The following is a 12,581-nucleotide window of genomic DNA, read 5'->3' as shown; positions in this document are numbered from 1 at the left end:
TCATGAATTGTATTGTTTTTTTTTTAACAGTTAGACCATTTTCATTCTTCTTGAACCGCTCCATAGCTTAAAGTTCTGATTTAAGGTTATTAAATTTAATGTCTTTTATAACATGGCAGTCCGACTTGCTGCAAACTAAAGTTTTCTTATGTTTTGTTTAAAATTTGCTATTAAAAACTTGATTCAACTGATTAGAAATGTTTTGGGGTATTTTCACCCAAAATCTGAGTGAAATTCTTTTAATTTCTAATTTGTTTTTACCCCTAAGACTTGAGTTTTTAAATTATTACTTTCCTAATAAATGAGACGAAGCATTACTATTTCCATGTAGGGATTCAGCCCTAATGGCCTGTTCTTCAGAAGGTTAAAGCCGTTGTTTGTTCTGTGTAGGTGGCAGGAGGCTCTGACTGTCTATCCTAGGACCAACAAGCAGAACCAGAAGAAAAAGCGCAAAGTTGATCCTCCTACTCAGCAGGTACAGTACTGACTCACAGCTGCTTTTATTCACTCACATTTGAACCCAAGGGAAAAAACTGAGCTGTTGAATTCAGATAAAGGTCTTTTTATTTTAACCCCTTTTGTTCTGTGTTACCTAAACCTCCTGGGCTGTCGGGAATATCACTACACTTCAATGTTTTAGAAGTTTAGTAAATTATGTTGTAGAGTATTTTTAAGTGGTGTCAGTGATTTTTTAATATAAGATGTTAATTCAAACAACAATTCTTGAAAGTTCTTATCATTAGTTCCTTTAGAAAAATCTGAGATTCTTCTCCGTTAAGCTAGTCTCTATGGCTACATTCTCACTGCAGCCTGAAGTGACCCAAAACCGATTTTTTTTTTGGCTCATATGCGACCTGTATCTGATCTTTTCATGGCTATCTGAACAACACAGATCCGATTTTTTCTCAATAAGACCCAGGCCACTTGGCTATGTGGTCCTGAATCCAATACGATCTGATCTTTCGTATGCGACCTGTTTCTGAATGGCCTGGTCACTTTCATCTGACCTGAACACCATTAACACCTGACATAGGTCACTATTCTGGGTCTTGCTATGAAGAAGCGGCAAGAAAATCGACAACCATGGCAGACGATGATGCGGAGAACAATATTTATATTTAGTTAGTATTTATTTATCGTTGGGAAAGGTCGCTAGATGCGCTCAGGCACTACCATCCATGTTTACGTCCGTAAACACAGTGCACGGACGTAAACATGGGACACCTGCGTTGTATGACTGCAGTTCACACAGGAGATCATATACACGTCAAATTTCTTTGAAATTGTGAACGGCAACGCAAAAAAATTGGATTTCACAAAAGAATAGGATGTGAGAATCAAAGCCTGCAGTGTGAACGTAGCCTATGTCTGAGGACTTTGACTCCTCTCCCTTAACCAGTTTAGAATTTTTTCTCTGTTTATTGTTGTATTATCTTTAGCACTGTGGTTTTCCTTTTATCCCAAACCACCTATTTTCATCCAAAATAAAGACATTCTTTAATTTTTCCTGGACAACCGTGTTAACATTATACACTTAATTTGGGTTCCTTGTCTTTATAAAACAGGATTTAAAGCAAATTGGACATGCTACATTTAGAGGTATTGAAATGTTTTGAATTTTGAATATCCAGGAAATACATTTATGGATGGTTTTTATTTTTAATGTGAACCAAGTTCTATTGAAGACCATTCTCACCACTTTGGTCTTTGAACATAAATAACTTTTTGCTCTTTAACAGCTCTCAGGAGTGTCCAACAAATGATTGCAAATCGGTAAATTTGGATGCTTTTACCACAGCCTCAAATGAACAGAGGTCTTCCCATTTTGCCCTTGATGGCTAAATGCTACATGTTTGTAACCAATAGACGGCAAACTTTGCTGTTTGGTCAGTTAAGCTCAACAATGCTGCTGAGAAGATCCAGCAAAGTTGATGTTCAGATTTCTGCCAAACAGTGTTGAGGAATTAAGAAAGATAAAGCAATATGAGGAGTGTGCATCTATTAATAATATCTGCAAAGTCAGGTTGCTGACAGTTGAGTGGGTCGTTAAAGGCTTGGATAAAATGTCATAAAGCAGCTGTTACACCATTAGCCTGGTCGAAGCTAGTGCTGTAAGCTTAGAGATCACAGCAGAATAAAAACATCTACACAATGGATGTACATGTTGCTGCATTGAAAGGTAAATCTCAGTGAAACTATTTCATACAGGATGCAGTCAAGCCCAAGAATTATTCACAAATCCAGCTTTACAGTAATGTCTTTATTTTACAAAGATTATTTTTTCTAATTGGATGTAATCTTTATATTTTTGAGAAATCCTGACTGGATCTAGACCGGAAACTGAGAGAAACTATTGAAGATTTAAAGATTAAAAGGAGGCCGTCCAGCCTTAACACTAAAGCTGCATGAATAGCATCCATAAAGACTATTTAAAAATGTAAACAATTTACATCAGACAGAATTAAAAAAACTGACAATTTAAAGAATTTGATGCACTTAGATGCTTTAAAGACTGAAGAAACGGGATGAGGTGTTTAACTACTGAATGTTCTTCAGCACCTGATCCGTCTGAAGTCACAGGTAAAATCCACCTGAGGCGTTCCAATGAGCTGTGCTAAACTTAGCTCTGTCTGGCCAAAAGGGATCTGTAAGTCCTGATGTTGGCCTCTTGCCCTGAAGGAGCCAACTGTATAAAACCTTGGCATGCATCATCTTCTGGTCTGATGGTTGTTTTTTTTATTCAGGCATAAGGAATTAAATCTGATCCTAATTTTGGTGAAGGCTCACATGTGCTGCAGCTGGATTTTCCCCTTGTAAGAAGCACACAGCACTTCATAAGATTCCATTACATAAAATGTTTTCCATGTTAAATATAAGCATATGATACAGGGATATAATTCAGACCACCCACTTGGAGAGAAAGTCCACCGGTCTCGCCACCCTTCTTTTTCTCCTTTTTTGAAGCAAGGCCAAAAGTGCGGTTAGGGCAGAGAGAGTTGTCTAAAGTTCGTTGTCTGGTTGCTCTAATGACGGCGCCTTGAATGAGTCTGTGACCTTGTTTTGTCTACACAAAAAGGTCAATTTTGGGGAAACGGGGGTGACGGCGCTGACTCGGTCCTATCTGACCTCCATCATTCAACACAATTCCTTCCTGTGCAGAAAATCAAAGCTCTGCCTTCTGCATCCACACATCATTTTGCATCTACCTATTGTTAGAAAACCTTTACCCATTTTTTTTGGACATTTGTTTCAGTGAAAATAAATCTGTTAACTCCCTTACGGTTTCAGATATAGCTTAATGATAAGTAGAAAAATAGGGCAGAGTTTTTAAGATCAGCTATTCAAAAAAAATATGATCTGATTTAATGTTTGTTTTACTTCTGTATATGGATCAGATTATTATTCATAATTGCTTTGTCTACTGGTATTTTTTTTGCTTTCACTACCTGATTTTTAATACCTGAATCATTCAGATCTGCAGACACCTGGTAGCAAACCATCAGTTTAATTTAGGTGTTGTTGGGGAGGGCATGCATGTACAGGCGGCACGAAAGGAGCTTTAGATGAACCCTGTACCCTCTCCTCTGAACATTGCATATTAGTTAACAGAGACTTTACTCTTGTTTTTTTTGCTTTGAAATTCTCCCTTTTGTTGTTCCTCTCCTGCCCCCTTCTGGTAATCAAAATAAATGTGCTGAAACTGTCTTCATTTAGCTCATAAAATCTCATATTTGCTTCACTGTCATGCAAACCAGACAGAATCCCCAAAGCACGGTCCTGGATAAATGTTAGTGAGAAATGACTGATGTTCTGTTAAAGTCCAGCTTTTCATTAGCTGTATTTTTTCCTCTTAGAAAAGATTTAATACAATGTGTCACTTTGCAACATTATAACAAGACACATTTTCTTAGTGTTAGCAAAGCTAAGATGTTTCTGCTGTTGAAATGATTCAATATTTGAACTTCAAATCTTTACATGAACGAGGGCTGCAACTAACGATTATTTTACAAATCGATTAATCTGTGAATTTTCTTTTCAATTAATCGGTTGATAATCGAGTAGCAAAAGGTTTTACAAAGAAGACTTTATGCAGAATTAAACCAGGTGGAACCAAAACTTTTCTATTTGAGGAGTTCTGGATAGAACATATTGACAGAAATAAAAGATTTTATCTTGGATGCAAAATGTTGACATACTTTTTAGTATAATTGTTGCTCAAGGTGGGTTGTTCTGTCAGCCAAAAACATGTTTTAGAGCCTCTGTACTCCATTTACTGATTCATTGATCACAGAATTAGTTGACAATTATTTTAAGAAACGATTAAACGTTCCAGCCCTAATATGAACTTGACTGACGTTGAAACATTGATTGTTTTTGGACGTATAATAAGCTCTGCTAAACAGGCTTTCCATTGGCCGAGGCCAAGCTCTATAATTAGGGTTAACAATGTGTAAGTATGATCAGGGTTTCACTGCTTGTCTGAGGTCAGTTTCTATCATCGTCATGTCGACCCATGTGATAACAGCTTGACAGATTGTCGCTGATGGATATTTATCTTTGTATTTTCCACACCTTTAAGTGTCAACACCACTATCCCACTTCAGCACCCTCCTCCCATGTTTACATACATCAGCAGCGACATGTGCTGCAAAGCTGTTGGAAATAATTTGGTTGTCTACTTTGATTGAAATTGATCCATTTCGTTTTCAGCGAGAGGTTTAAACCTTTTGCCCCTCGTCAAAGTTTCTCTGCAGGTTTCATGAATGAATCAAATAAGTAAGAGGATTTTTATTTTATTTTTTGGCTATAAGCATCAGTGCTAACATCAAAGGATTCTTTGATTGGCAGGATGGAGTAACTCAGAGCCAGTGTTTTTCCCCTGAAGACATGAATGGACACTCAGTGAGTTGAGTTTTGGCCAAAATACTTTAAAATCAGCTGCTTCGAATCAAAGCTTCCTGTAAATCATAATGAATAGAATTCCATCCAGGTGAGGAGGGAGTTTGATCGTCTTTGCTTCTGATACCGGCTCAGGAATGTTTAGTACAAAATTATTTATTTATGGTGATTTGATTGACTGATTAAGAAAATTGGTATTTGAATTTGCTTTGCTTTAAAAATTAAGCTTTTTCTTATAACAATAATTATGTTGATCACTAGCGGGAAGATTGAAAATGCTGTTTTTGTATAATATCCCTGCAACATGTCTCTTGTATTTCTCAGGTGCATTGGCCATGAATAAAGTCTTTGTTGTTTGTCAGGTGTTGATCGTTTTTCTCTTTTCATCACTTTGTCCTCCCACAGCTGCTTTCTTTTTGCTTTGTCACTATTTTAATTCAGTACACTTGGAAAAACAAAAATCTGAAAATCAGTGAAACTATTGGCAAAACTCTGCAAGGAATGTAGATCAGTAACAAAAAATTCCTTCTTTTTCTGTTTTTATTTTTTTTACTCTCCTTTTGTAGTCTATCTGTGACCTTACCTCCCACTCTCTCCTTTTCTGCCACCGTCCCTCCCCCCCGACTTGCCCCGTCACCCAGGAGCCAGGGCCTGCCAAGGTAACCGTGACCAGCAGTGGAGGCAGTATACCATGCCTTCCCAGCAGCATTGCAGACGCCGAGCAGATCCCAATGAGCCGCGCCACCTTGTGGCAGGAGCAAAGCCGCTGGAGCAGGGCTGCCATCCCCTGCAGCCGTAGTGCTTCCTGTCTCAGTCAGCTGAACCAAAGCCAGACAGACTCCAGCGTCACCACCCGGGATGGTAAGGAAGATGGCTGAGGAAATCTTATTTACTTCTGAGCATTTTTATGTCATGAACTGTCATTATTACTTTGACTGACTGGTAGACAAAATAGAATAAATGGTCTGGGTTTACAGTATATACCGCCTTTATAAGTCAGGAGACTCTGAAGAGCTCTACCAGGTACCAGGCCATTTGCCTGAAGCCCCTGTCACACCTTGACTATTTAACCAGCATACGCCTGACGTTGCAGAATCTTTTAAAATGCTCGCATACGCTGATCTTTGTGTTTTGTTTTTTTTTCTCAATTTTATTTTTATTCATCTATTTATCTGCACCGCTGCATTGGAGTAGCCGTAGACGCTCCTGTTAGTCCCATTGGTCAAATTCGAAACGCCGCAACCTCTTAATTGCCCTCAGTTCCCCTCTGTTGGCCTGGTCTTTATTATAACTTCATCTATCAAAGATGGACAGCAAAGCCTTGACAGAAACTGAAACTTGACGCCACAGATTTGAGTGGAGGAGTCCTTCTTTAATAATGTGTAGAATTAAACTAGAGTGCTAAACATAATCAATCCGGCTTGCCATGTTAAAGGATACATTGACCTCTCCAAATTAAATCCTTCATCGTAGAACCCAGAATATGTCTAAGGTAACTGTCAACAACACCTTTTAAGGGGAACTTTGGTCACATGACTCATTCAGTGACCAACCCTTCAAGTTAAATAGGCAACGTTTGGAGATGAAGCATCCAGTGCTTCATATTGACTTGAAAAGTAATCAAATATATCAAACTAAAACGATATTTGGGTCAAAACTGGCAGGATGCTGCTTCAATTAATAATCTACTTTACATCTACTCTGAGAATTAGACTACTTTTTCATCAAATGTTTGCATATTAGTTTACTTAATATTATTGAAGCCTCTCAGATTTTCAAGAGAAACAAAGCTAAAAAATTATATTTATTTTTAAATTACAGGGTCTCCGCGGGTCATTAAAAGTTATTACCGTAAATTGTTATTTTTTTTAAATTAAGGCCTTAATTGGCATTAAAATTCATTAAATGTGTTTATTGTGACATTTAAAATGCTTTATTAAAAAAATGTTTATTAAAAACAATTTCGTCAGACATATTATATCACAAACTGCTTCCGGTTTATCGGAAAGCTGTATGTTCAGAAAAGAAGGTTGAGTCGGAGAAAAAACTAGAGAATGAGGGGGGGAGCACATTTCAACAAAAGTGTCTGGAAAACGAGCAATCCGGGACATGGCTACAGCCTGTTGACAGGTACCTGTTGGTGGCATTAAAATTATTTCTAAGAGCATTAAAAAGCATTAAATTTGAGTTATTCATTCCTGTATAAACCCTGAATTAAAACTTTCCCTTTAATTGTTCATTGCAGTGTGTTAATCTGTAACATGAAATCCCAATAGGAATAAAATGGTCATTGGTTGTGAAATGAAGGAATATAAATAACTTAGACTAGACTTGGACAGATTTATTTTGTCATTTTGTATACACAAGAATAAACAAAAATAAATTTCTTTAAGAACAGCTCTCTAGACAATTTAATTTTTTTTCAAGTGCAGCCTAGAAAACATTTAAAAAAACATAAAAACAGTAATATAAACATATGACTTTATATTTACTGTTCTAACATTACATTTTTTTTATATAAAATATAACCAAATAAATTCAAATAAACATTGAAATATATTTATTGAGCTAAGCAGACATGTTGTTTGACTCAATGAGGCCATGATTGTATTTCAGATGGCGGCACCGTCAGCACAGACCGGAAAGTCCGCGTGGAGAGTGGCTACTTCTCACTGGAGAAGACCAAGTCAGAACCTTCTCCTCAGTCTGCACAGCCCCCCCAGCATCTGCCCCTGTCCTCCTCAGCATCATCATCCTCTTTAGGAGCTCCCGCTTCCAGGTACAACTCTGAATCTGAATCCCAAATTTCCCCTCATCTCCCCTCTCCAAAAGCCCTTATTTCCCCGAGCTCCTCCACCATCAGCCCCTCCCAGAGCTCGCTGGACTCTGAACCCAGCAGCGTGACTTCACCCACCTGGGAGGGGCGTAGTAGTAGTGGAGGTGGAGGGAGCACTCGTAGCATCAGCACTGTTGGAAGCAGAGTTGGCCGGTCGGGCAAAGAGTACACAGCGCTGTCTGATGTTCCTCGGGCTCGTATACTGAGCTACAAAGAAGCTTTCCGCTCGGAGAAACAGCGCCAGGAGCTGAGGGCACGGACTCGGAGTCCCGGGAGGGAGGAGGTGGTGCGACTGTTTGGGGAGGAGCGCAGGTGAGATAAAAAGTCTAAGTTGTTTCACTTAGCTGCAGAAACAGGAAGATTAATTTCTTAAAGACAGGTTATTAATCAGACACTGGAATATTGGTAAGATGTTCATTTGTTATAATAGGAAAGTATGTTTTGTTTATGCCACCCTTAAAACATTCAGCATTTTAGTTATTTAGCACCACCCTGTGGCTTCTCTTACCGCTTTTTGCTGCAGCTTCCTATCGTAGCTTACCAGTGGTTTAACTTTGATAATTCTGTGGGAGATAAATTCTTTGGTTACTTCATTTTCTGGTGCTTTCTACCTTTTTGCTTTTGCTCTCTTGCTAGTTTCTGTTGTTTCAATCTTTTCCAGGGGCTTCTGATCAGAGCTTCTCAGAGCTAATGCCCAACCAACCCCTCCACCCCTGTTACCAAAGCTGTTCCCTGCTGGTCACCGCTGATCCCTGCTTTCTCTCATTTCATCTCTGCAGCCCCTGGGAGCACACACATGCACCGTTTCACCTCATTTCCTTTGTACATGACAATAAATGAAACACACAAATAGTTGCCTGTAATTTTACTTTAATCTCTCCAGATTCGATTACCCATTTCACAGATGTATACTTTTAAAGTGCAGTGCCTTCAGGTAATGTTGAATGTTTCCATTGCTGCTGCCTCTTCGATATGTATAAGTAGCCATTCTCGAAATTGTCATTATTTTTTTCCTCATCATTTAGCATCACTTATTCATTTAGTTACAGATGCATCCTTTTAGAGTTACTACTTCATTGCACTTTATACGCTTTGTAAAGTACTTACAGCCTGTAGTCATATTTATTGTTTTCCCTGAATTTTATATTTTTTGCATTCTCTGTTTTCGTAAAACTATATTTGCACGTGTTTGTGAAAAGTAAGACAGCAAATTTAGGAGTTTGTACAATTTTTGTTTCGTAGGAGATCTCAAATCATTGGCCGCTTTGAGGATAACCAACATGTGGAGCGTATGGATACATGTAGTAGCCATGACTCCTCGGTCAACACAACAGCCAATCACAGACAAGGCCGAAGCGAGAGACGCTATCTGGATGGCAAACATGTATGATGTTCTCCTTTTTAAGCAAATAGAAGTTAAATAGTGTTTTCATTTCTATTGTTTTATGATTATAGGAGATGTCACTGGACACAGGAAAGGACTGCTTGGCCCCAGATGTGTCCAGCTCCAATTTCCTGAATTTGAGAAGAGCAAAGTCTTTAGACCGCAGAGCTACAGAGTCTTCAATGACTGTGAGTTTGGCAAAGTCGTATACTAATTTACTTTTGCCTGTGAAATCAAATGAACATATCCGTTATACGCTGAGAAGCGTAGTCATTTACACTTAGATACACAACAAAGATTTTATCTGAGTTATTTATCTCTTCCTGAGCTGCAGCTTGGATTAGCCATCTTTTACATCTTGCAGATGCTGAAAAGCGAGCAAAGAAGCAGCTGCAGTTATTAATCTATTGCTGATATATTGATGGATTAGAGTTTTTAATAGTTAATATTTATCTCAAGAGTCAGACTAAGTTATATAGTTAATGTGGCTTTCAAACATAAATAAATGCTCAGATGTAATTGTCTTCTGTTTCTTTATGGAAACAAGTGATGAGAAAAACCTTTAATTTTAAACCAGTTTTTTTTTTTTTTTTTTTTTTTTTACCCCTATTGAATCCTGACTGTAATTTTGTAGATTCATTTTATTCAAAATCCACAATCTGGACTACAATCATAAAGGTTAATGTATAAATTGTCCTACTTGCTGCATGAAAAACCGCGAAAACTTCCCAAAATACAAAGTGTTTGCACTGCTGAATATTTTTAACCTACAAATTAAGTATATCTCATCAGTTAGAATTATTATTTTTATCTCCATTTCAAACTCCTTATTTTTTAAGTATTTCTATGCCTCTCTGATAAAGAGGTTTATTTATTTATTTATTTTTATAAAGAATGTTAGTTTTTAGTGTTTATGCTTTTTATTATCTCCAACCATTTTACATGAGTATAAAACCACTTTTGCCACTAAGCTGAGAATATGATTGACTAAAATCTTTCACTGAAGTGTTTAAATCCTTATGTCCAGTTCTTGCTTATAACTCAGTTTAATCCTTACAAAGTAATACCCTGATCAATTATAAATATATAAAAATCCTTCATTTATTAATTAGTCTTGAATTTTAGAGCGACTGAAGCTCCACATGGAGCATCTGCACTTTTGGGCCACCTTTTTATCGACTGCTGTCTCTTATTTTCTGTTTAAGCATTAATGGTAATCTGCAACTATTTAAAATGTGCTTTACAGGGTTTCTGCGGGTCATTAAAAAATCATTAAAAGTCATTAAATTATTATTTTTTAAATTAAGGCCTTAATTTGCATAAAAAATCATTAAATGTGATTATCATAGCATTTAAAATGCTTTATTAAAAACAGAAAAAAAAATAATTGTCAAATATATCAGATTTAACTGGTTCCACGTGTTTGCATGGAACCGCTAATGATTGATCCTAAAGCCAAATGTTGGGAACAGAAGCTCAAGGCACAGAAAAAGATAGAGAATGGGAAAATGCAAATTTTAACATAAGTGGCTGGAAAACAAGAAATTCGGGATGTGGCTGCAGCCTGTTGATGGTAAAGATTATGAAGGATTTGGCCTTGTTTTCATTAAAATAAAATAAAAAATTTATATATATATATATATATATATATATATATATATATATATATATATATATATATATATATATATATATATATATATATATATATATATATATATGATGGCATTAAAATAGTTTCTAAGAGCAATAAAAAGCATTAAATTAGAGTTCCTCCTTCCTGTATAAACCCTGCTTTAATGCCCAGCTCTTTCATTAAAAGGTATAGTGGTCGAAAAGACCCGCCCTCTTCACTTTAAAAAAAAAATGCACATGCACAACAGTGTAACGGCTTCCAATAGGGAACGCCTATTAAATGTGTTTGAGAGCGTGCACAAAGAGAAATGGGCTTTCCCTCTTCATATATGCCTTCCCTCTCGCTCTGTTGAAAAGTTACTGTTTGCACCGCTCATTCAAGCTTACTTTCCAAAAGATTTGGGAAAACTTCCATGATGTCAGACTTTATGAAAACATATCACCGGAATGATTGACAATTAGGAGGACCACTCATTTAGATGGATGATCCACCCGGAAAAAGAACATCCTCCACTATACCTTTAAGTGTAAATACTGTATATTTGTTTTAAGGTGTCCCACTGACTGGTTGACATAATTTACTTCACCAGCTTAACTGTCATAAGAAATATTGACAGCTGTTGGGATATATTAGCAGAGAAAGTCAGAAATAGCATTTCCTCAGCCATCAAGCTGTATAGAGCTGCATTGGTCTCTGTTTGAGAACTGACTCCTACTAGTCTGAGGTCTGTTTAGGGAGCGCTGCAGAGGTAATCCAGTCGGTTTCTCTGTCCAAGCTGCAGCTGCCACCCCCCCGAACTCCAAGTCAAACACACACACCACTGCTCCTGATTATAAATAACCAGCTGAGAAGCCAGCAGAGTTGTGTGGCAGAAAGAAACAGATTGTCAACATATGAATTAAAGGCATTCGGGCATCAGAATGACTCTGTGCCAGGCAGTGACACCCCACCGGATCAAGCTCAACAAAAACAAGGTATTGTTGAGCGATCAGGAGGAAGATTTTAGATGAAGTTTTAACTTTAGTCTATAAACGGACTGGATGATGTGCAGCAGTTTGTGTTTCACTGGGAAGCTCTAGGTCCCGCCAGACTGTCTCTGGAGCTGAAGCCACATAGAATAAATATCATTTAACACTTTTGCATGTTTAAAATAATTTAATAGACCAAGTCAAGAAGCAGAATTTCCTCTGATTCCACTTATTATCCATTGGGAGAAACTGCTAACAAGTTGATCTCTCACTTAAAAAAATCTTCCTATTTATGTTCCTCTTTTTGTTGCTACTTGTAAATAAGACCTTAGAGATTCAGTTAAATGTGAATACATGACATATATATTATCTTTTATTTTTGCTGCAGCCGGATTTGCTGAACTTTAAGAAAGGATGGATGACGAAGCTTTATGAAGATGGAGTGGTAATCTGTTTTTTTTTAATAGCACTTTTTATGTGTTTATGTGTGCAGAATGGGTTAATGAATATTTAAGTGATGGGCTTCTGGTTTTCTCCTCAGTGGAAGAAGCACTGGTTTGTGCTGACAGACCAGAATCTGAGGTACTACAAAGACTCGATAGCTGAGGAGGTAAGGCTTAGCTGTTGCTTTTAGAAACAGATTGAAATCTTGAAAATGTTCATTTTTGTTTTGCATTTGTATGTTTTTTTTTCTTTAAGGCCTCTGAACTAGATGGTGAGATTGACCTTTCTACGTGTTACGATGTCAAAGAGTTCCCTGTCCAGAGGAATTATGGTTTCCAGATTCTGGTGAGTGTTGATGTTTTTATTTTTTTGTTGTTGTTTTCTTCCCCCTCATCATCTATTATGCAGTATGTG

The 12,581-nt window shown here is 37.3% G+C and overlaps 1 protein-coding gene across 9 annotated transcripts in view; it reads left to right on the top strand.

Annotated features, from left to right (window-relative positions):
* Nucleotides 1–12,581, top strand: part of si:ch73-103b11.2 (sporulation-specific protein 15) — a 68,162-nt gene that overhangs the window by 36,771 nt on the left and 18,810 nt on the right. For 5 of the 9 annotated variants that reach the window (XR_005282133.1, XM_038301071.1, XM_038301069.1 and 2 more), the window contains exons 5-12: nt 391–475; nt 5,466–5,760; nt 7,516–8,047; nt 8,978–9,119; nt 9,191–9,307; nt 12,112–12,168; nt 12,265–12,333; nt 12,423–12,512. Coding sequence is in view for 8 of the 9 variants with exons in the window: in XM_038301071.1 (XP_038156999.1) it covers nt 391–475; nt 5,466–5,760; nt 7,516–8,047; nt 8,978–9,119; nt 9,191–9,307; nt 12,112–12,168; nt 12,265–12,333; nt 12,423–12,512 (1,387 nt within the window). In the remaining variant the exon portion in view is untranslated. Of the gene's footprint in view, nt 1–390; nt 476–4,848; nt 4,903–5,465; nt 5,761–7,515; nt 8,048–8,977; nt 9,120–9,190; nt 9,308–12,111; nt 12,169–12,264; nt 12,334–12,422; nt 12,513–12,581 lie in introns of all 9 variants that reach the window. The other 4 variants (XM_038301073.1, XM_038301070.1, XM_038301072.1 and 1 more) reach the window with 4 other exon arrangements.

This window comes from Cyprinodon tularosa, unplaced genomic scaffold (genome assembly GCF_016077235.1).
Source record: "Cyprinodon tularosa strain WSP-4 unplaced genomic scaffold, ASM1607723v1 ctg46, whole genome shotgun sequence".
Taxonomy (NCBI): domain Eukaryota; kingdom Metazoa; phylum Chordata; class Actinopteri; order Cyprinodontiformes; family Cyprinodontidae; genus Cyprinodon; species Cyprinodon tularosa.
Note: the sequence above shows the minus strand (reverse complement) of the source record. Positions and strands in the feature narration are given on the sequence as shown.